Raw genomic sequence first — 21,954 nt, 5'->3', positions numbered from 1 at the left:
GCCTAGAAGTTTGGGTTAGGGCCCACATGTTAAATAAACAAAGCACGACAGGGCCAAAATATGCCGTTCCTTATTGATCCCAGATCGCGCGCGAGATGAGTCGACCGGTGAATCCGTGGTTAGCATCTAAGGGGCTGCTATATGACATTGTTTTTCAGGCCGCAGATCGACGGAATGATGTGCAATTGCTTCAAAATGACGAAGAGTCTGCGCGTCTCGCTACCGCCGACTGGCAGCTTGTCACAAGCTGGATGATGCCTCAGACGATGTTGCATTCCCCGGGAGATACAGTCATGGCTGCAGCTGCAAGGCTACGGCAGAGAAATCTTATGGACCGACTTCTGAATTGGTATATCGGTATGCACGTATGAAATTTAATGATAAGATGATTTCTGGCTCACGACCGCTAGATACTGTGCGTTCACACTTTGCAATGCATGGACTACCAGCAATTAAGAATCCTAGCATTCCTGGAATATTGTCTGATTTAATTTCAGTCAGCAATGGCTTGGAAAGAGTTTTTGCGACGTTATGCGACGCATTGCATCACTACATGTTTCCTATTTCTTTCATATATGCCGACAACTCGAATAAAGACGACATGCTAGCACGGATACGGTTCCGACATTCACTTAATGCAATGATAGATATTGCATTGTCTGATCATGAGTTTCAGTTAATTGCACATATGCTGGTCGAGCATCATTTAACAGCCTGCGGCAAGCACGAGGAGAACCAGATGGTAGATGATCGTGATGAAGCCCAGCGACTTGCATTCTTGGCGGAGATTAGACAGCAAATAGATGTTTTGCAAGTGCAGGACCGCATGGAGCGTATTGTGGCCGAAGTCTATCACAAATTTATGCCGCGTTACATATCGCGACAGTATGCGAGAATCTGGGAGCAAGAACAGAGTGCGGAACCCCTGATGGCGCAACTGAAGAATCTTATATATGGGCCCATATCTCGGTGTATCAGTGTTCTGATTCGGAGGGATGATTTGCTTGAAGCACGTCTCTACGAGCTAGCCACAGAATGTTTGGTAAAATTAGGGTGAGTTCGATTCGAGAGGTTAGGAATAACATCTACTAATACTCTACAGTATTGAGGAAATGTTTGACATTGTTATATACTTTCCAGACTCAATGCCGGCCCTTGGATATCTCAAAATGTGCCTGAAGACGCAAGAGCACCGCGCACAACTCGTTACGGAATTCCAGAACGCATGCCATGCTCGGCTGTTACATTGCGGTGCGAATACATCAGACATCATTTCATTCTACATGTCAACAATCAGAGCCTTCAAGCTATTAGAGCCGAGAGGGGTTTTGCTAGATAAGGTCTCCCGGTCGATTCGACGATATTTACGTGAACGTGAAGATACTGTCAAGTGTATTGTAAATGGCATGCTAGAAGTAGAGGATGCAAATACAGGGGATCTTTCTGAATTGGGTAAAGAGCTTGCTGCTTCTTCTGGTACTCAAATCGCTGATGCAGTGGATGATAATGGCTACTCTGACATGAATTGGGTTCCGGATCCAGTTGATGCTGCCCCTGATTTTAGAAACAAGCGATCGTCAGACTTCATTGGTTCATTATTGTCACTGTACGATAACAAAGAAGTGTTTGTCAAGGAGATTGTGGTGGTATTGGCGAACAGACTCCTAGACCTCAAGAATTATGAAATTGACAGAGAGATGATGCATCTAGAGCTACTTAAGTTATTGTTTGGTGAATCTGATCTGCACAACTGTGACGTGATGGTCAAAGATATCTTGGAAAGTAAACGTGTGGATTCGAACATTCATGATCCCACGACGGTGGCGCCTGGTACTTATCCTGTTGCCCGTATTGTGCACGCCAGTATGCTGTCAAAGTTGTTCTGGCCCGCGTTCCGAGATGAGGATCTTGCGTTACCGCCTGTTATTGAGGAGTATGTCAGAAATTGTTGATAAATGACATAGAATTTGCTAACAAAGAAACTAGACAACTAAATCGATATTCAGCCAACTTCTCAATTTTAAAATCTGCTCGGAAGCTTACGTGGTTGAAACGACTTGGTAGTGTTGACGTGACACTCGAGCTGGAAGACCGGACTTTGGACTTCACTGTCTCGCCTGACCGCGCTTCAATGATTTACCTGTTTCAGGAAAGGTGTATGTATGCTCTGATACATATTACGTTGAACAATGTTTTTTTGACGAAGCGTTAGCCACATATACCCTTACTGAGCTTACGGCGAGATTGAACTTAGACGAGACATCCACGCGGCGCGCGCTCGGCTTCTGGATCAAAAACGATGTCTTGAAGGAGGACGAGTCATGCAATGATAAGTACATTCTTCTCGAACGCGCTGAGGAGAGCAAAAAGAAGGGTATGATAATTCTGTCTGTATTCGATAAGTACTGCTACTAATCGTCTTGTTACAAGTGTTGGTCGATGATGCGGCCGAATCGTCTGTCCAGACAACAGAGGAGAAAGCCACCGAGGAGATGCGCATTTACTGGTATGTTACTAACGTCTTGCGATCTCGTACATGATGTCTAACGGCTGTAAAAGGTCTTACGTTAATGGAATGCTAACAAATATACCGGCGCTGCCGATCGACCGCATACAGTCGTTTTTGAAGATGCTGATTCCAAAGGAAGTCGGCTACTCACGCAATGTCGACGAACTTCGTGAGTTTCTAACAGTGATGGTTGCTGAAGAGAAGCTCGAGTACGTAAGTGGAAGTTACCGGCTGAAAAGATGATCGTCTTGTGCGAATTCTGTGGCTGACAGAGACTGTTGAATCTCGTGTCGGATTAATCGTGGAGGACGGGGCTATAAAGGCGCTGGATATGGGAGGGCGTACTAATCACAGTAGTGAGTCATATTAAGCATCTAGGCGTTCCGGAGCATTTTGCGTTTGTTTTTGTGTATTGTTAAACATTTGTGAAGCGTCTTAGAATGTTGAGGTGATATCCAATGGCATGATGCTGAACAAGCCTAATATGTTCAGAACTCGACATCAGATAAATATTCTGCGTTCGCGCTTGAAACCGTTGACGGTGGTGGTTGCATTATCGCCACACAGGTTGCATGACGACATAAGGCTAGCAGCCGAAATCAGGCCATTTGCCGTTCGGCTGGTGGTTGTCAAGAACTCGTGCCATCATATCCCGGACGGCTTGCACGTCGGCGCAGCAGCGCATTTTGTGTAGTTATCACGATCACTCTGCGATTGCCATAGACGAGAGACCTATTTAATTATTCAGGACTGGAGTTAGGTGCAAAAGGACGTCCGTTGAGGATGTTACCAGTAAAGACTTAAGTTCAGTGGTGTGGCTGAAGCATGAGGTAGGGTGCGGCGCGGGCGTGGCGTGTTTGGTCACACCACATTTCTCACTCGAGTATGGACAGCTAAGAGTGCGAGTCTTCGCCGTGGCCTTCGACCAAGATCGTATGCGTGCCCTCACCAGCTCAACTCGAAGTTGAAATTACAGACTACTGTACGCTAGGTCCCCTCCACTCTCCAGCTTCATCTATTTCGTCTCGTATATTTTCAATCTCCCGGCAGAGTATTCATTCGTAGCCGACGATCACTTTCGGCCCTGGTCCCGCGATTAGGTCCTGCATGGTTGCGGGTGCGTTGACCTAATTTCCTTTTTTATCGCCAAATCGCGGTCCCATACTTTCCGCATCTTTCAGTCCGCATCTGGCCGCAACGCTTCGAATTCGGTCTTGTCGACCAGTTACTCCGCCGGCGGATTAGAGTTAGCTCTGGTCATCCTGCTACGGCAGTAGCAGCTGTCGACATCGCAACATTGGCGCCCCCATCTGCATCTACCGCGAAGGCGGTCACCTCCACAAATCCCAGAATGCCACAGCCAGCCTCTGCAGACGATGGACGAACACATATCATTATCGTAGGTATGTATTGTCTGAAAGTCGTGCAGCGGTGCGCTGTAAGCGCTAGATCCGAGAGATTGCTCTATTGTGACATCGTTGATCCTATCGATGTTGATTGCTAACTGTCGCAACAGGAGCCGGCATTATAGGCGTCTGCACGGCGTACTACCTCACAAGACATCCACAATTCTCGCCCAAGACCCACAAAATCACAATAATAGAATCAACTAGACCTGCAAGTGGCGCCAGTGGCAAGGCTGGCGGTCTCCTCGCTCTATGGGCATTCCCGTCACAACTTGTTCCCCTATCATTTAAACTCCATGAGGAGCTTGCGGAACAATACAATGGCGCCGACGAATGGGCATACAGGCGGCTGCAGACTGTGTCACTAGAAGGCAATCTATCCAAAGGAGCGCGGGTATCGAAGCAGCAGCCGATTGATATTGGTCTTCCGGAAGACTTAGACTGGGTCCGGTCCGATATCATGGAGAGCTGGACGTCGCTTTCGGGAAAAGATTCAACTGCTCAGGTCCATCCATACAAGTTCACAATGTTCATGCTGCGGCGAGCGCAGGAATCTGGTGCTGTCAACCTTGTGCTGGGCAAGGTGCAAAAGCTAAATTACTCGCCCAAAGGTAACGCCGTCGAATCAGTAGTCTACACTCCCGCAGCCTCATCCGCTGAGTCAATATCATCCGAGTCGAAAGTGTCGCCGGATGGACAGTCATGTATTCTGGAGGGTGACAAGATTGTCATCACAGTAGGTCCGTGGACTTCGCGCCTTCTCCCCACATGCCCGGTCTCTGGTCTCCGGGCACACTCCATCACCATCACCCCCTCTCGTCCCGTATCTGCGTATGCTCTATTCACAGAACTCAAAGTTGCCAAGGGCAAGTACATATCACCCGAAATATACGCGCGCAAAGACGAGGTCTACATCTGCGGTGAAGGGGACAATTATGTCGAAATTCCGGATACCACCGATGATGTCGAAGTTTTAAAGGAGCGATGTGAGGAACTGGTCAAATACGCCGGTATTGTCAGCAAGGAGCTACAAGGCGGTAGGATAACTCGGCGGCAAGCATGTTATCTGCCGGTGGTTGATGTCCCATCCACGTCTGGCCCGCTAATAGGTCCGACAAACTCGCAGAATCTTTACGTGGCCAGTGGACATAGTTGCTGGGGTATCAATAACGCTCCGGGAACCGGCAAGATCATGGCCGAAATTTTGTTGGATGGCGAAGCTAAGAGCGCGGACGTCTCACCACTGGATCCAAGGCGGTATTTTGTCAGCGGGCCACTACCTGGTGAATAAGGTACGATTGGCTATTACGCATAGTATGTTTTGACTGTTTAACAAAATTCATATGAAAGTGGATGAAAAGGAGTAGTTTTGCCTATATCAACACAACACGCGGAGTTTGCGTGCCGGTTTATGTTATTTTAAGTTTTGTGTATGGTCAGCATGCAAGTCCTGGGAATGCTTCGATATATGTTTGGTTTGCTCGTTCGTTTTGTTGTATATTCCTTAGCGCTTTGTTTTATTAGTATTCTTTTGTTACTACTAATAATGAGTTATTTCCAATATGATAATGCATCTTTCTGGCCGCACGATAACTCTCATGAATGTGTATTATACGTGTATAAACGCATAAGATAGCCTAGCGGAAACCGGCATGGAGCTCCTCGTAGAGTGACCGAATATTTTGAGCGATAGGTGCGAGTGGACGTGCAAAAGAGTGCGTTAAGACCCTTGATGGGATTACACGGAGGCGACAGCATAACGGGTAGACACATCCATATCAGATATCGGACACGTCGATAGATTGTCCTTGTGCTCAATGTAAGAGTAGATCACTAACATGTTGCATGTCGCTTAAAGCCGTTGGGATAAGAAATACGTTTGTTCACGAACCGGTAGTAATGCAATTTATAATACATACATATGGATCGCTTTGTAAAATGCTCCGGCGTTAATTTTATACGTAGCTGATCCGAAGACGAGCCTTTAATATGATGAATAGTTATGAGAAATTAAAGGATAAAATTTATTTATGTCTCCGCGTTTCTTGCAGCAAGTGAGGTTAGGCAACAAATTACGTCCGCCAAACAGGTCAAGAAAATATAGGCCCACAGATGCTACCAATAAATGCGTAGATCTCCTCGCATCCCCGGATGGCGAAGTCTTTTATCGGGAACTCGACAATTATGGATATTTTATTGGAATGGAAGGCCTGTCATTGAGATCGCCAGACTCTAACCAAATTTGATCAAGAGTGCATTAAGCCGCACAGTGTTAGTCCTAACTGAGTATAGTGCCAAGCTGGAATTAACAGTCGAGAAAGTTGAGTCGGGAGCACTTACCAGATGAAGCTTTGGCTGCACAGTCAACCAGAAATGCAGCTGGTGCGGTACATACATAATTGACGGCCTGAAGTGCTTAAGAATATTCTCATCATTTCTGACATCTATTGCACGGAGTGGGTTCTGAAATATTACCGCAGTGCACTTGGTTAGGTAAATATTTATTCTCTGAGCTCTTTCGTGTGCTTCCGATCTTCCCCGGTTCATCGTTCGTTTGTCAATATCAGGCCGCATTGAAGTCTTACTTGCGTTGTCGGTAGCAGCCAAGCGGTCCCGCATTTCACCGTATCCGACAATACTGCTCTACACGGAAAGGAGAGCTCGCTCTGGCAGATTGATCCGTTCATTCATTGATTGTTACTGCGCTCTATACAAATGCGCGTCGAGCCACAAATATTGTCGAACGCGTATCTCAATATCTAGTTTTCACAACGCATCATTGAAAATTGCAACATACAATTCCCAATGCACGTTTTACAAATTCGACTTCTCGGCATATGCGCCATAATATACGTAGTCACGATATTCACACAGCCAACGTCCGCAGCTGGTGTCGCAGCGGATCTCCAATCTCGTAAGCGTGAGCGTGCTACCGTGCCAGTTACGAAGAGCAAACAGCATTCCCCCAGTAAGCATGCTGAGACAACGACAGATGATTTACAGGCGTGTACAGCGATTGCTCCGCATACAGGAAATTTCTTTGATCTTCGTGGTTTGACGAGAGTTAAGGAGATCGATGAGTAAGTTCATATTTGACAGAGAAGTGCAGCATATGAATAACTAACAGAGGTTGTAGATCAGACTTTCACGTCCGAGGCCACGACTACGGTCACAATTTCACAATGAACATATGCGCACCCGTGCTTGCAGCTGGAGGCAAGTTCTCCGGTGTTGCTGACGCTGTGAACGTTTCGGCATACTACACCACCGACTCTGGCGAACATTTCTCGATCGGGCAGGTCTCTTCCCAGCCTTTTTTCCGCGGTCGACGATTAGTCCTGGAATACATGAACGGGTCACCATGCCCGTCATACCCCAATCTACGCAAATCATCCATCATCACCCTAGCATGCGACCGCGAGCTGCTATCAAATATCGCACTGAACTTTGTGGGACAATTGCACGAGTGCGCATACTTTTTTGAGGCCCGAACAACGCATGCGTGCGCTAAAGCTGGTTCGAATGGAGGTGGCGCGGATACGCTGGGTCCGTTCGGCATGTTTGCGTTGATATTCGCGGTTATGATTATGGTCTACGTGCTTGCGGTCTCGCGACGGCGCGTACCATATTTGCACGCGTTCATTAATGGTGGATTCGGATGGGTTAGAAAGTTGATAGGATTCCACGACAAAATGAATGGAGGAACAATGGAGAAGGGATATTCGTATAACGGCTGAGTCTCGACTAGGAGAGGAAAGAGCGACAAGCAGTTGTTGCACTAGCATTGTTAAAAAATAGATTTCTATGTGTTTGGTTATCTGTAGCATCGAATTGGGAAACGGTTGGGAAATTGGTTTAGTTACTTTTATATTAGGCGTATATCTGTTGCTAGTGCCGACGCGATAATAAAGGGAGGAGGTCATGTTTTCAGTCACCTTTTGTGACGTTTTCATACTCGTATACCAGCAGCTACGGCGTCGACGACGCTATACCGCAGACTAGTGATATTAAGGTGATATCGGTCCATTATACAGCATTATTAAGTGTACTATCAAGGTGGTTTGCTAGTGACACCTATGGTAACCACACCTGGGGAGCTGCATCAGGAGCAGGATACTACATCGCTTGAGGATGATAGACCTATCACCATCAAAGTTCGCCGTCCTCGATCACCGGCGAGATATCGGCCCATCAAGGATAATTGGATACAATATATTTAATTGTGTTTCAATCTTTAACATCACTAATGGCTAGCACAAGACGACGAGAAATAGTTTAACCTTGGGCAAGGGGAAGCCTCATGATAGTTTGTATCATTAGACGACGAACTGAGCCGACCCTGAGATCGATAGAGTTCTGGCGTTTGGTCAAAACATTCAGGTGGAGCCGAAACCTTCGAAGATGGCAATGGTCAAGCCTCATCTATTAACTTTCCTTATTCGGCCAGGGCTTTATCGTGGCCAGCTAAACCCTACCTATTATACCCTAACCCGTCAAATAAACAGTCACAAACAAAATTTGTGGCTGTGCAAGTGCGGAACGTGTTAGCTCGTGAAGCACATGGAGTGCGAACAGGAGTTAGAGGAGACCGCACATGGAAACTATGGGCGGCTGTATCGACACTTTATCGCCACCGCCACGGTCTACGACGGCAAATTTGAAAAAGTTGAATCCGTTAAAGACGAGTCTTGGTCAAATGGTCTGCAATGTAGAATAGATCTAGCTGGTGGTGGACAAGCTGAACATGGGACAGTAGATCTGCAATTAGTAGTCCACTGAGGGCCTGGAAAGACAAAGACGAAGTAAATGCAGACGAATAAACATTGACGTCAGCCAAATTCGTGCGATGTTTATGACTTCCCTTGTCTGGCAACGAATTAGTTTGGTGCAAAGGCTGGCATAAGTGCGCAAACATAAGCGCGGGACGCGCTCTGAGAGTGCAGAGTAAAAAAAATTTTTTTTTTTTTAGCCGCGAGCCCAGCAACGGCGTCAGGCCGTATCTTTCTATAAAGCTCTGCTCCACCCGCCACAATTTCCATTCCTTTTCCTCTTTTTTTTTCTTTGTCTACTCACACCCGAAATCATAGCATTTCCATCTGAGTATCTTAATTTTAATTACATCCATCCACTTATCTTTTATACATCCTCCGTAATCTTTCAAAATGGTATGTTTCTTTTTTGAATTTCGGCTGGATCGGATTCTGGTGCCGATCAGTAGGGACAATACGAAGCGCTCTTATCAGTGATAACGTGCCTTCATTATTGTGCGCTTGGTTGTAATCTGTTATCAATTGATATTACCTGTTTTAAGCCGAAAAATCATATAACAATTTATATTTGCCGAATCGATCTTGCTAACAACCTACTACAGGGAAAAGAGAAGACTCATGTTAACGTCGTCGTTATCGGCCACGTCGATTCCGGCAAGTCTACCACTACGGGTCACTTGATCTACAAGTGCGGTGGTATTGACAAGCGTACCATCGAGAAGTTCGAGAAGGAAGCTGCTGAACTCGGCAAGGTATGTTCCGATTGAGTAGGTAACGGTGATTAGTTGCAGCCACTAACGTAGCTACAGGGTTCCTTCAAGTACGCCTGGGTTTTGGACAAGTTGAAGGCTGAGCGTGAGCGTGGTATCACCATCGATATCGCTCTCTGGAAGTTCGAGACTCCTAGATACTACGTTACTGTCATTGATGCCCCTGGCCATCGTGATTTCATCAAGAACATGATCACTGGTACCTCTCAGGCTGACTGTGCTGTCCTTATCATTGCTGCAGGCACTGGTGAGTTCGAGGCTGGTATCTCCAAGGATGGTCAGACTCGTGAGCACGCTCTTCTCGCCTACACCCTTGGTGTCAAGCAGCTTATTGTTGCCATCAACAAGATGGACACCACCAAGTGGTCCGAGGCTCGTTACGAGGAAATTGTCAAGGAGACCTCCAACTTCATCAAGAAGGTCGGTTTCAACCCCAAGACTGTTCCTTTCGTCCCTATCTCTGGCTGGAACGGTGACAACATGATTGAGCCTTCCGATAACTGCCCGTGGTACAAGGGCTGGCAGAAGGAGAGCAAGGCTGGTGCCGTCAAGGGCAAGACCCTCCTTGAGGCCATTGATGCCATTGAGCCTCCTCAGCGCCCTGTCGACAAGCCTCTCCGTCTTCCCCTTCAGGATGTTTACAAGATCGGTGGTATTGGAACTGTGCCTGTCGGCCGTGTTGAGACTGGTGCCATCAAGGCCGGTATGGTTGTCACTTTCGCCCCCGCTGGTGTCACCACTGAAGTCAAGTCCGTTGAGATGCACCACGAGCAGCTTGCTGAGGGTCTTCCCGGTGATAACGTCGGTTTCAACGTGAAGAACGTCTCAGTTAAGGAAATCCGTCGTGGTAACGTCTGCGGTGACTCCAAGAACGATCCGCCCAAGGCTGCTGAGTCCTTCAACGCCCAGGTTATCGTCCTCAACCACCCTGGTCAGATCGGTGCTGGATACGCCCCAGTCCTCGACTGCCACACTGCCCACATTGCTTGCAAGTTCGACACCCTGGTTGAGAAGATCGATCGTCGTTCCGGTAAGAAGATGGAGGACAACCCCAAGTTCCTCAAGTCCGGTGACGCCGCCATCGTTAAGCTTGTTCCGTCCAAGCCTATGTGTGTTGAGGCTTTCACTGACTACCCTCCTCTGGGCCGTTTCGCCGTCCGTGATATGAGACAGACCGTCGCTGTTGGTGTCATCAAGTCCGTTGTGAAGTCTGACAAGGCTGGTGCTGGCAAGGTCACCAAGGCTGCCCTCAAGGCTTCCAAGAAGTAAAAAGGTTTTTCGTGCTCTTGTTTGTCGTGTAGGATCGGGTATATGTTTATGATACGAAAGGGTGTTTTGCACTTTTCTTTTTCAATTTAATTTAACAAGTTCACTTACATTGGTTGTGTATGTTTTCCTTTATAGGGATATCAATATATACAGGGATATACTATATGTGTTCTATTTAATTCTCGTCAAGTAGCCCATCGATGCACTTTTGAAACTCCTTGTCAATATCGTACAAATGATATCGTAACACTCGAAGTGAGTTTGGTCCATCTACTCACATTGCGGTTGTAGTTCCCTCGCAGGATGCAGCCATAAAGGCAAACGCGAATGAACGCAGTGTCACTTATTATCGCTAGACAAATTTGTATACAAATGACAAACATCTACCCATATTCGCCAGCTCTATTACATGACGGAAAGTCAAATTGCCTCGAGCTCGTCATCTTCTTCGTCTTCACTGACCTCGGAGTCTGATACTGATCCCTCTTCCCCAGAGGAACTCTCCTCCTCGTCTTCCTCCTCGTTTTCATCACTGGCATGCTCTTCATCACCGCTATTATCATCATGCTCCAACGCCGCCATTCTCGCCGTCTTGCTTCGCGGCTTGCTGGATTTCTTCTTCGCGCTAAGGAATGGCAATGTAGCCTGAAGCTCGCCAGTGATGTCGCCCCGGTGCGTCTGATCTTCTAAAGCATCCTTTGCCTCCGTCAATGCCTTCGTCAAAAGCTCCCTCAAGTTATCATTCGCATGATTTCCGTAGACGCTGACCGCGAAGTCAACAACTGCGTCCTCAGTCAATTCCACCTTCGCACGTGGGCCGATCGAGTACGTCCACACTGAGTCACCGGTATCAATACCCATGGTATCTTCCTCTTTCTCGCGTTCAATATATAAGTGTTTCAGCATCAATTTCAAAACATCTTCAGTAGACTGTCCGCCGAGTGGAGTATCCTTGTCGATACCGAGCGTTCGCAAATGCTTCATCAACGCGGCACTCGTAATTTGTCCCCCCGAAAGTAGAATGATGCTGCATACGGTAGTCACGATACCATTATACACTGCATCACCCTCATTCTTCGGCTTTAATACATCGAGCTTTCGAAATGGCTCCGGAAGATTGGAGGTCAGAATATACGACTTCGTTGAGCTCGAAGGTGGAGGTTTAGCGAGGCGGCCGCGTTTCTTGGTGCCACGAACAGGAACAGTACGGTTGGGTAATTCAACGAGTTTCATGCCAAGAATGGACGTAAGAAGATCTTGCGATACCTTGAAAACTTGTGCGAAGTCGCGACGGTGACTTGCCTCGAGGACTGGACATTGTTAGAGGCGTAATTTCATAATTATTCATCATCGACAACTTAAAAAAATACATACTCTTTTCGTTAACTGTCGTCCTTCGCAACGGACTGCGCACTTGCTCACCCGCGAGCGCCAACCTAACGAGCCGTTTCGCCATACGCGCTATCTCGTCGCCAACTTCACGTGGCGTGCTACCGTCAGTTCGCGTGGTTTCATCATCAGGTCGGTCTACTATCGAAACATCTGCCTCCGTTGCTTCCAAACGGCGAGCTGCACGCGCAGACCGCGCAGAAGTCGCATCTTGCTGCTTGTTGCGACGCCGTCGGACGCTTGATGGTGCCACGTCCGAGTCATAGGCGTACTCATCATCGTTGTCGTCATCAGATGTCTAAAGAATTCGTTATTAATAACTATTGTATATCTAAACTTTGGTTTTTTGATTTTGATTGTATCGCAAAGCGCTACGCAGCTCCTACATGACATTCAACTAGAAGTTACGTACCTCTCTCCGGGATCGTCTTCGCCCAGGCATGTCGTCGGATATGAATTAAGCCTTGCCTTTCAATTATGACAAGTGGCTCGGTTTGCTATGAGTAAGTTGTCGCGACTGCAATAGGGTACTGGACCGCGGCCCTAGTCGCGTCGCGCCGAAATCAGCCCTAACCCAATATATAGTAAGGTTTACAGGTTGTCGTGACGACGAGTTATTTAAGGTTTTGTTTACATTTTCCGAACGACTAAAAGGGTTCAGTAAACAAAATGGCCTGCTCGCACGCCCTTGGCAATGGCGCTCGACGGCCCTCGTATCGAGTACCTTCGTCCCATCGCAACTCGGTGCGGTAGTCTTCTGTAACGTTGGCTGACCGGTACTTTAACTTCGGTGCGTAACCTCTGAGTGGCCACTGTGTGGATCTGGGCTGGACTTCTTTTTTGGCAGCCGGAGAGCAGTTAGGGGGATTATCCGTTTCCCGGAATATACTTGTAGCTATCGCCTACAGCAACAACAACAACAACAACATCATCATCATCATCATCATCATCATCATCATCGTCATTATCATCATATACTTAATACGCTAGTGTTCAGTACACAAGAGTGGATTACTTGACTTATACAAGCCGCAAAATACCTTTGCAACCTTCAGTAATTTCACCGAATACTTATTGTTCACAGGGAGCGGTGATCAACAATGCCGACTTCAGACGCACCACCGTCAGTTCCACTCTCATTCTCCAATAACTTTTGGGTAAGTGAAAGCGGATATCAAGGTCGACGAAGTTGAATAGAAGAATATTGATAATTGCCAGGGAATGGAGGAGAACGGCGTCACGGTGATGTTTCAACGTATGCGGGAAACAAAGCAAACATGCGAGGAAATCAAATTGTTTTACAAAGAGCGGTTAGTATTTTTTTTTTGAAAACGCGAAGCAGTTATGGAATGATTGACTAATATGTGTAGAATCATGATTGAGGAGGAATATTCCCGCCGTCTCTTAGCTCTGTCCCGTAAAGCGCTCGGCACCAACGAATTAGGCACCCTTCGCACATCGCTCGACACTGTCCGCGGTGAAACTGAGCAGATGGGCAAGGCGCACGCCAACACCGCCACGCAAATAAAAGCCGAGCTCGAGGACCCATTGATTGCATTTGCAGCAGGTATGCGCGAACGACGCAAGATCGTGCAAACCACGCTTGATAAGCTTTCAAAAGCCAAAATTGGACAACAGGCTACTGTGCAGAAGAACCGTGATCGATATGAAAACGACTGTAACAAGGTCAATGGATACATTGCGCAGCAGAATATGGTTATGGGACGAGAGTTGGAGAAAAACAACGTGAAGCTTGAGAAGGCCCAGATTGCGGTCACGGCTTCAAGACGCGATTATCAGGCGTCGGTGAGAAATCTTGCCGAAACTACGGAAAAGTGGAATCGTGAGTGGAAAGCTGGCTGCGACGTATGTCTATTCTAGTGGTACCTTATCCGCTTTGGCTAACCATTTGCATAGAAATTCCAAGATTTGGAAGAGGAGAGAATCGACTTTCTCAAGTCGAATCTATGGGCATATACAAATATAATGTCTACTGTGTGTGTCTCCGATGACGAGTATTGCGAGAATATTCGTCTGTCGCTAGAAAACTGCGAGATTGAGAAAGATATCTGCACTTTTGTGAAGGAGAGAGGAACTGGTCAGGAGATTCCTGGTAAGATACCATAAAGGTTGATAATTTAAGCGAAACTAACATCATAAGATCCACCAAAGTACATCAATTTCATGGACGGAACATCTTACCGGCCTGATCATAATGACTACAGCCTTGCACAGTTCCCGCGCGTGATGAATCCGCAGTTTAGGACAAGCTCTCCACAACCTCGCACGGCGCAAGTCAGTACAGAGCAAACTAATGGAGGCATAGACGATGAAATTTCAGTATCCAGCTCTCAGGCTCAGACTACTCAGCTTGATGCTATGTTGACGTCGCTTTCGGTGGCTGACAATCATCGCTCTGATCGCAGCAAGGCTGTCGAGACCACACGTCAGAATTCCAGGAGCACTCCAGCAAATGAATCTGAATCGCCGCGGAGTGCGAGAGGCTTGACCTCGACTTCAGCTGACACGAACTCCAAGTTGATGACGAACAGAAAGCCTCTGCAAAGCGTTGTGCTTCCGTTTCCTGATGAGGGTCTCTCGAGTGCTCAAAGTTCACCCGTGCATTCGCCAATTCATCGCCCAGTTAGTATGTCTGGTGAATCTGTTTACTCCAACCCGACGACAATTTCATCTAATTCAGATGACGATGCTGAGACGCCGCTGAAGAAGATTGAGAATAGGACACCGACGAAAGAGACCGAGAAGAGAAGTGGTTGGACTTCGCCATTTAGACGCAGGTCTAGGAACGATATTCAAACAGCTTGGGTAGACGATGAGCCGGCAAAATCGTATACTTCCCCACATGGTAACAGGGAGAAATTGTCGCAGCAACTCGACAGTCGTTCTTCTTCGCCTGCAAAGGCGCCGGCGTCGCTCAGTAAACCGAGTACTCTGGGCTACCTGGTGTCAAAGACACCATCGATGAGTAACAAATCCTTATATGAACGACCACCAAGTGCAGATTTTGAAGGCGCTGAACCGATTGATCCACGCGCGAACGTGGTTTTGAGTGTTGGTGGGAATCACTTTGATGTAACGTCTTCACAGATCCAGCCGAAGACCTCTCGAGCTTCTGCATACCCGTCCAAGGCTGATAACGACGCCATTGACCCAATCGCCGCTGCCCTTGCTGATCTCAAATCTCCTGATGGAAAGTCCGGTCAGAAGTATTACGGAATTGGAATCAAGCCAGCAAACAGATCTAATGGCGGACGACGAGTGCCGTCATATTCGGCACCTTCTAGTCCATCTACTTCACCAGGTGTACGTCACAACGAGGTTCCACCACCTTCCCACAATACACCAATGCCGCAGCCAAACTTTGGTGTTCCGAAGTCTTCGTCCTTGGTCGCTCCTCCTCAAGCAATTACGGCCGCCGAAATGCGGCAGACCGCCAATGAGTATGCGGCTAGAACTCAGGAGATGTTCCAGGGAGGAGCTTCACCGGCACAATCACGTCCAACACTTGGAAGCCCTTCGCGTGCGACACAGGGACGTCCTGTTAGCCGTCAGGATTCACATACGAGAACCGTATCACCCTCCATATCACCCTCCAGTCAATCTATGCAGCACCGTCAGTATCCATATCTAGGCAGTCATGGTTCCGCTTCGCCTGGAAGCAGACCGCCTAGTCGTCACCAGCAGCCCGAATATCGCCCACCATCCAGTGGTGGAGACGTGTATTTCGGCCAGGATATGTCGCCATCTCCGCAAAGGCGTGCGCCTCCGTATTCATCCATGATGGGCCGACCGCGATCAGCATACGGATATGTCCCTGAAGGGCAGCAACAGCCTCCGAGAAGTGCGTCAAGAAATCGTGGCGGGTATGATAGTAGTCCTATACAGCAGGGTCCCCCTAGACAACAACAATATCAACGTGGACTTGGGTCACAATATCCAGAGATGTATAACCGGCTGAAGAGCAAGTCTGCAATGGAGATGCGACCACAACCTACGGAGCTGCCTGCCTACTCAAGGGACGGGCGGGAAGTAATTGGCTATGCACGAGCCATGTACGATTACAGAGCAGCGATCCCTGAGGAGGTCAGCTTCCGGAAGGGCGATATTTTGTTGATTTTGCATATTCAGGAAGACGGGTGGTGGGAAGCTGAGGTATTTGGACCCCGAAGCCGTCCACAGCTAGGTCTCGCTCCGAGTAACTTTTGTCACATGCTATAGTTGACTACCCAACTATAGCTTTTGTTGACTGCACAAAATATGCGTATTATTCGTTATAACACAGGTGCTTACTACAATTTCCTATCGTTCGTTATATACAACTCGCAATTTTATTTGAATTTGACTAGTTCTGTTTGGTAATGTCAACTTTTCCTTGGGCAATTTAAGATTATATACGTGACGATAAATATTTTTGACTATGTGGCTATATTAGATATAGTTTCGGTGATACTGGGCTTAGTTGTGTCTGGAACGAATCGAACCAATATATCTAGACTTGAGACCAAAGCTACCAACCTGTCCATTAGGTATCGTACATTACAAACCAAGACAATGAATACGGCGAGGAACGATCACAAGAATTCAGGTATTTGGTGAATCTCATGCTTTAATTCATCTAATACGCAAAAACTGAAGATCAAATCGGTAAATCGAAAGCCAGTGGCAATAAGCTCCTTAAACAATAGCCGCGCCTGTTTGTACCAAATTAGTTTCGTGGACGACAGAATCCAATTCAGGACAGACATACCATGTCCGCGCGACCGTCGTACAAATACGCAATGGCAACATTGCATTTCCCAAAATTATCAGCCGCAACCGCAGCCGCATTCGACTCACCACCCTTATCGGAGTCAAAGTACGTAGTCTCGCCTGTCACCACGGTTGACAGCGGAGCTCCAGCCGGCGTGAACAGCGTATCTCGTTCGAGCTTGTCCTCGCCTGGCCGCTCTGCAAGCGACAGAGATGCAACAGCCTGCTCCAGCAAGACGGTCGGAGTCTCGGGAATCGGATCCGCGGCGTAGTTGGGCAACCTGTCGAACCACTCATCCGCGCGTTTCCGGTCACCTGCCTCTGCGCAGAGAAGCGCCATGACCTGCATGATCTTGATTTTCTCGGCTGCGTGCTCGTCATCTGCCGGACATGAATCAAGCATCGCTGAAACGTGCTCGAAAGCGGCAGAGAAATCCTTGATATGGGACAACATTGCGGCGATATACAGCCCGCATTTCAACAGCCTTGTTTCCCACCTCTGGGTTGGAAGCGCTGACGGATCAGGCCCGTCGTTTGCGCTGCGATTGGCGGCTTTCCAGGACTCAATCCTGGCTTCACGCGCGAGGGAGTAATATTTCGCGATGCCGAGTTGGCTGTGTGCTTGTGTCTGGATCTTGACGAGGAGCACGCGGAGTGTCCATGGGATTACGGAGTGACCTGTTTTTGAGCGGAAGACATCGGATGTATTGAAGTCTGAAAGTGCTTGCGCTTCGGCTTCGGCTATTAAAGGAAGACTGAGGAGGGAAAGGGATGCAAGGCGTAGAATCCACAGGTGGAGGATGCGTTGGTAATCTGTAGGGGTGGATTGTGTTAAGAGACGTTGTGCTAGATGTGCGATTGAGTAGAGAGTCGGACGTGCGAGGAGGGAGTGTGTTGTGAAATTTTGTAAGTCTGCGTACGCTATTTCTGAGGTATTAGGGTACTAGTCTGTCAGTATCATCCCACATATTATCTCTCAAAAGCGCATGTCAGAAATAGTTGGACCTACTAGAGATGGGATTTGCTTGAAAATATGAGGCTCAATGTACTCCTCGAGATTTAACGGAGCTTCAGCCAGTGGCGTGACAGGTACTTTCTCCGGTTGAATAGGAGCCACTCTTAACCAATTAGCAAAACGAACGATTAATCTGACTTCATCAGTCACATTGAATCTCGCGCGTAGGCATACCTCGTGTTAAGTTCAAGTGGCCCTTGTAGTACCTCTTCGCGACCAGGCGAGAGCGCGCGCCGGTACGGTGGCGCCGGACTTGATAGTCGTATGTGTGGGTCTGACATATTTGACTGTGTAGAGAATCCAATTGATGCGCGGTCGTGATCCCACGATGTAGTCGGACTATATGAGTTCCATCTCCGTCATCTACGCAGAAGACAAAAGTCCAACCATCTCTGCTTGGGAGTTCGCGTCAGCGAGTAAAGTTTAAAGTATTACCCGGCTTCGCCTGAATTCACGACTCGAAAAATATTCAAAGCTCATCTCTTTGGACGGCTGTGATCTCCAGTGAGGCAACCAACCCACAAAATCTGAGAGAACAAGAATGGAGGGCACGACAGTGTCGCAGTCAATGGCGACAAACAATGTGGTTGCTAAGAGAGAAATTTCGCCTGCACCGGTGGAGAGCTCGTCTAATGGTGTGTACTACTTATTATGACCGAATGACGCCAAAATACCCTTTCAATACTCACTGAAGTCTGTCTCTAACTGAATATAGACGCTTCAGCTAACAAGAAACTCAAACTGAGCGGCACTGAATCCCCTACAGTTGACGCGCGCGACAAGGGCATCGCGCGGATCAAACCAGAATTCCTACTCCCTAAGCCCGACAAGGCAACTATCTTGGCCCAGCCGGACGACGACGACGCAGAAGCAGGCGGTACGAAACGGAAGAAGGAGCGCGGACAGAATAAGAATCGTCGGTTTGCGAAGGCGCGAGAAGTGGTGAAATTTTGTGAGTCGCTGAAGGATGGGGAAGGTATTTGCAAATTTGGTAAGGAGTATGTACTCCCGTTAACCAACGGTTTATAATTCCATCGATGGCTTTGATTAACGTTGGGTAGCTGCAAATTCGAACATGACGTGGAAAAGTATATTTCGTCGAAGCCGGCTGACTTAGATGGTACCTGTCCCGTGTTTGACGCGATTGGATATTGTCCCTCCGGAGTCAAATGTCGATGGCTGCATTCACACTATCTTGCTGTAGCCGGCAAGTTGCTTGTTGACGAGGAGAAGAAGGCCAATGCTGGACGCGAGATTAACAGAATTGACCGCGATACGCAGAATATTCTGCAAAAGAAGAAATTTCCAGTGCCAAAGAGTGATTTGATTTTACCTTATCTGGATTCATTGAAAGAGCATGACATGATTGGAAACGACGGACACAAGACGACCGAAACCGCGACAAAAGAGGAGAAGGAGGAAAAGGCGGACTTGGCAGCAACTTATGTCGAACCACCATTTTTCCCATCCGAAAAGAAGTCGCTTAATCTTCACCGTGCCAAAATCCTCTCTCCATTGACTACGGTCGGAAATCTGCCGTTTCGGCGACTGTGCAGGTGGTTTGGTGCCGACGTGACGTACTCCGAAATGGCGCTCGCCCTTCCAATTATGCAAGGCTCCAAAAGCGAATGGGCCCTCCCTCGCTCACACACGTCCGAGATTCCCGGTTTCGGCGTGCAGATTGCGGCTTCAAAACCTTGGCAGGCGGTCAAAGCGACCGAAGTTCTTACGAGCGCGTGCGAGACTGGAATCTCTGGTATTCAGGATGTCAACCTGAACTGCGGCTGTCCGATTGATCTGATATACCGATCGGGTGCTGGTTCGGCGTTGCTGGATTCGGGGTCGAAGTTAATCCGGATATTGAAGGGAATGAATTATGTTAGTGGGGAAGTTCCTGTGACTGTAAAAATCCGGATGGGCACGCGGGATAGTCATCCTAACGCGAAAAAGCTTGTCGCGAGGCTCGTTAACGAGGGCGATGTAGCTGCGATTACATTACACGGCCGGTCTCGACAGCAACGATATACGCGGGTGGCTGACTGGGATTATATCAGCGAGACGGCACAGATTGTCAAGACAATGTACGAGGCCCGCGACGAGAAATGCAAAGAGCAGCGAGAGCGGCGAAAGGTCTGGTTTATAGGGAATGGAGATTGCTATTCCTGGCGCGACTGGTGGGATGCGGTCGAGAATTACAACGTCGATAGTGTGATGATTGCTCGAGGTGCGCTCATCAAGCCGTGGATATTTGAGGAAATCGACGCGAGACAATACCTCGACAAGTCAGCGACCGAGCGGCTAGAGATGATTAGAAAATTTGCGCACTTTGGACTGGAGCATTGGGGGACAGACGAATACGGGATTAACAACTGTCGCCGATTTTTGTGTGAGTTTTTATCCTTTTCGTGCCGGTATGTTCCGGTTGGAATCTTGGAGGTGTTGCCGCCCAAGATCCAGGATCGACCGCCTATGTGGAAGGGCCGGAATGAGTTGGAGACATTATTGGGTAGTAGTGATTACAGAGATTGGATCAAGATCAGTGAAATGTTTTTGGGCCCTGTGCATGAAAGTTTTGATTTCAAGCCGAAGCACAAGAGCAACGCGTACGAGACAGAGGGATAGTGTTATTATATATTATACAAGAAATATATTGCCTAGGGATCATGCGGCATTTCCTGCTTGCCTTAAAATAGCTCGTATATCGTATCCATCGTCGTCAGACATCTGCACAACCAACCCCTTACAGATCCTTTTTTGAGTTATCACCTTCGAGCGTCTCCTTGGCATTAAGCTGATCACCGAGCTTATGATACTCAGCTGATAAGCCTTCGCACTGGATTCTTAGCGTCTCAAGGTCAGTATCTTTGTTCTTCAGAGCTGCTTTCAATGCCGCGATTTCCTCGTTCTTTGACGATATGACCGATGAGTCAGCGGCAGTCGACGCGGCACTGGCCTTCATTGCCGCCAACTTGTCTTCAACAGCAAGCAATTCCACGACGAGGACATATGTTCGGTTGAGAATTCTGTTTGTCTAATTAGCCCTAATGTCCTACAAAAATCGACCTTGGCAAACGTACACCGATAAGAAGAGAGTGAAGCCGCAGAGATACATATTTCGCTGCGAATAAAACTTGCGCGCTTGGATCTCTGTCCGGTCTGTACCAGTCGTGATCACGGTCCCTGACGCGTTACTAGCGATAACGTCCTGCTGGACACGGTACACTCGATTGACGGAATCGATAAACAAAATCAAAATAAACACGAATACGATCTTGAGAGTGTACTGTGTCCGCGCGATGATGTCGGACGTGGATATGAAATGGAAGAGGCGTCTGCGCAGGTTGAATGGTAGCGGCGTCACTAGGAAGAAAAAAGCGACCATTTCGACCATTAGGAGGACGAAGACCTGAATATTCAGTGTGAACATTTTTGCGGATTGCAGTCCGGAGGTAATCTCTATCCGCGCCGGTGTATGACTGTCTTGATGGTAGGAAGTCAGGGTGCTAGTTGACGATAGAATCATCAATAACAAGCCACTAACAGCCAGTTGAAGTCACCGAAGAACGTGTTTTCCAAATTCAATAATTCAATATCGGTATCATTGTCATACACCAAAACGCCAAAGATCACCTCCGTCCCGCATTACATCCCGCAAAAAAGGACACACGCGATGTTAGCAGTGTTTATAACACATAAAATAGAAGCACCTTACCAAAGTATAATAAAGCGTCATTGTTGGCAAATCTTTTTATTTGGCAATTCTAAACGACTCTTATGTCTGGATCAATGGACTATGAGGTAAGAAACAGAGAGAGGCCTTATATAAGACGTAGCCAGATTCAGTTTGGTAAGTTGTGGACAGCTTTCGCATTACGCGGCTCGCGACACGTCGAATTCTGCGTCCCGTGTTTACGCCTGAAGTGGTGCGAACAGTTGTAGATTTACACCCTAAGTCCAGCAACCACTTAAACATTATGTTACGGGGTTCGACGATCATCCGACGTCAAGCAGAAGCAAGACGTCATCGTGCGGGAGCAAAGTCCGTAGCAGATCCTTG

At 47.8% G+C, this 21,954-nt stretch overlaps 9 protein-coding genes across 9 annotated transcripts; 6 read left to right on the top strand and 3 right to left on the bottom strand.

The window, feature by feature from the left end:
* Window positions 1-293: 293 nt before the first annotated feature.
* V1513DRAFT_471575 (uncharacterized protein) lies at window positions 294-2,862 on the top strand (the record flags this gene model as incomplete). Its single annotated transcript, XM_066900157.1, has 7 exons — window positions 294-357; window positions 411-1,053; window positions 1,103-1,933; window positions 1,987-2,156; window positions 2,213-2,374; window positions 2,431-2,506; window positions 2,560-2,862. The coding sequence occupies 7 exons, from the start codon at window positions 294-296 to the stop codon at window positions 2,750-2,752; spliced, it is 2,139 nt and encodes a 712-aa protein (XP_066752370.1). The 3' UTR covers window positions 2,753-2,862.
* A 670-nt stretch (window positions 2,863-3,532) lies between these two features.
* Window positions 3,533-5,359, top strand: V1513DRAFT_149533 (FAD dependent oxidoreductase). The gene is made up of 2 exons (XM_066894230.1): window positions 3,533-3,912; window positions 4,026-5,359. Exons 1-2 carry the CDS (start codon window positions 3,861-3,863, stop codon window positions 5,204-5,206), a joined length of 1,233 nt encoding a protein of 410 aa, XP_066752369.1. The 5' UTR covers window positions 3,533-3,860; the 3' UTR covers window positions 5,207-5,359.
* Window positions 5,360-6,627: 1,268 nt separating this feature from the next.
* V1513DRAFT_148661 (mannose-6-phosphate receptor binding domain-containing protein) lies at window positions 6,628-8,064 on the top strand. Its single transcript, XM_066894229.1, has 2 exons — window positions 6,628-6,995; window positions 7,052-8,064. Exons 1-2 carry the CDS (start codon window positions 6,721-6,723, stop codon window positions 7,650-7,652), a joined length of 876 nt encoding a protein of 291 aa, XP_066752368.1. The 5' UTR covers window positions 6,628-6,720; the 3' UTR covers window positions 7,653-8,064.
* An 836-nt stretch (window positions 8,065-8,900) lies between these two features.
* On the top strand, window positions 8,901-10,888 carry V1513DRAFT_402650 (translation elongation factor EF-1 alpha). Its single transcript, XM_066895536.1, has 3 exons — window positions 8,901-9,080; window positions 9,287-9,436; window positions 9,494-10,888. The coding sequence occupies exons 1-3, from the start codon at window positions 9,078-9,080 to the stop codon at window positions 10,721-10,723; spliced, it is 1,383 nt and encodes a 460-aa protein (XP_066752367.1). The 5' UTR covers window positions 8,901-9,077; the 3' UTR covers window positions 10,724-10,888.
* On the bottom strand, window positions 10,838-12,621 carry V1513DRAFT_417538 (MAGE family-domain-containing protein). The gene is made up of 3 exons (XM_066895874.1): window positions 12,525-12,621; window positions 12,098-12,410; window positions 10,838-12,033 (listed from the first exon to the last, which is right to left on the bottom strand). The coding sequence occupies exons 1-3, from the start codon at window positions 12,552-12,554 to the stop codon at window positions 11,144-11,146; spliced, it is 1,233 nt and encodes a 410-aa protein (XP_066752366.1). The 5' UTR covers window positions 12,555-12,621; the 3' UTR covers window positions 10,838-11,143.
* Window positions 12,622-12,811: 190 nt separating this feature from the next.
* Window positions 12,812-16,708, top strand: V1513DRAFT_480261 (uncharacterized protein). The gene is made up of 5 exons (XM_066900326.1): window positions 12,812-13,269; window positions 13,331-13,422; window positions 13,483-13,978; window positions 14,030-14,225; window positions 14,274-16,708. Exons 1-5 carry the CDS (start codon window positions 13,213-13,215, stop codon window positions 16,349-16,351), a joined length of 2,919 nt encoding a protein of 972 aa, XP_066752365.1. The 5' UTR covers window positions 12,812-13,212; the 3' UTR covers window positions 16,352-16,708.
* Window positions 16,527-18,326, bottom strand: V1513DRAFT_465542 (uncharacterized protein). The gene is made up of 4 exons (XM_066900042.1): window positions 18,072-18,326; window positions 17,892-18,000; window positions 16,881-17,825; window positions 16,527-16,824 (listed from the first exon to the last, which is right to left on the bottom strand). The coding sequence occupies exons 1-4, from the start codon at window positions 18,176-18,178 to the stop codon at window positions 16,705-16,707; spliced, it is 1,281 nt and encodes a 426-aa protein (XP_066752364.1). The 5' UTR covers window positions 18,179-18,326; the 3' UTR covers window positions 16,527-16,704.
* Window positions 18,327-18,395: 69 nt separating this feature from the next.
* Window positions 18,396-20,562, top strand: V1513DRAFT_485969 (uncharacterized protein). The gene is made up of 3 exons (XM_066900489.1): window positions 18,396-18,532; window positions 18,613-18,895; window positions 18,959-20,562. Exons 1-3 carry the CDS (start codon window positions 18,439-18,441, stop codon window positions 20,517-20,519), a joined length of 1,938 nt encoding a protein of 645 aa, XP_066752363.1. The 5' UTR covers window positions 18,396-18,438; the 3' UTR covers window positions 20,520-20,562.
* Window positions 20,509-21,849, bottom strand: V1513DRAFT_448604 (B-cell receptor-associated protein 31-like-domain-containing protein). Its single transcript, XM_066898554.1, has 3 exons — window positions 21,610-21,849; window positions 20,975-21,303; window positions 20,509-20,920 (listed from the first exon to the last, which is right to left on the bottom strand). Exons 1-3 carry the CDS (start codon window positions 21,628-21,630, stop codon window positions 20,638-20,640), a joined length of 633 nt encoding a protein of 210 aa, XP_066752362.1. The 5' UTR covers window positions 21,631-21,849; the 3' UTR covers window positions 20,509-20,637.
* Window positions 21,850-21,954: the final 105 nt, after the last annotated feature.

The sequence above is a fragment of the Lipomyces chichibuensis genome, assembly GCF_038497645.1.
Source record: "Lipomyces chichibuensis strain CBS 12929 unplaced genomic scaffold V1513scaffold_27, whole genome shotgun sequence".
NCBI lineage: Eukaryota > Fungi > Ascomycota > Lipomycetes > Lipomycetales > Lipomycetaceae > Lipomyces > Lipomyces chichibuensis.
The sequence above is the reverse complement of the archived record's forward strand: the minus strand, read 5'-3'. Positions and strand labels throughout refer to the sequence as shown.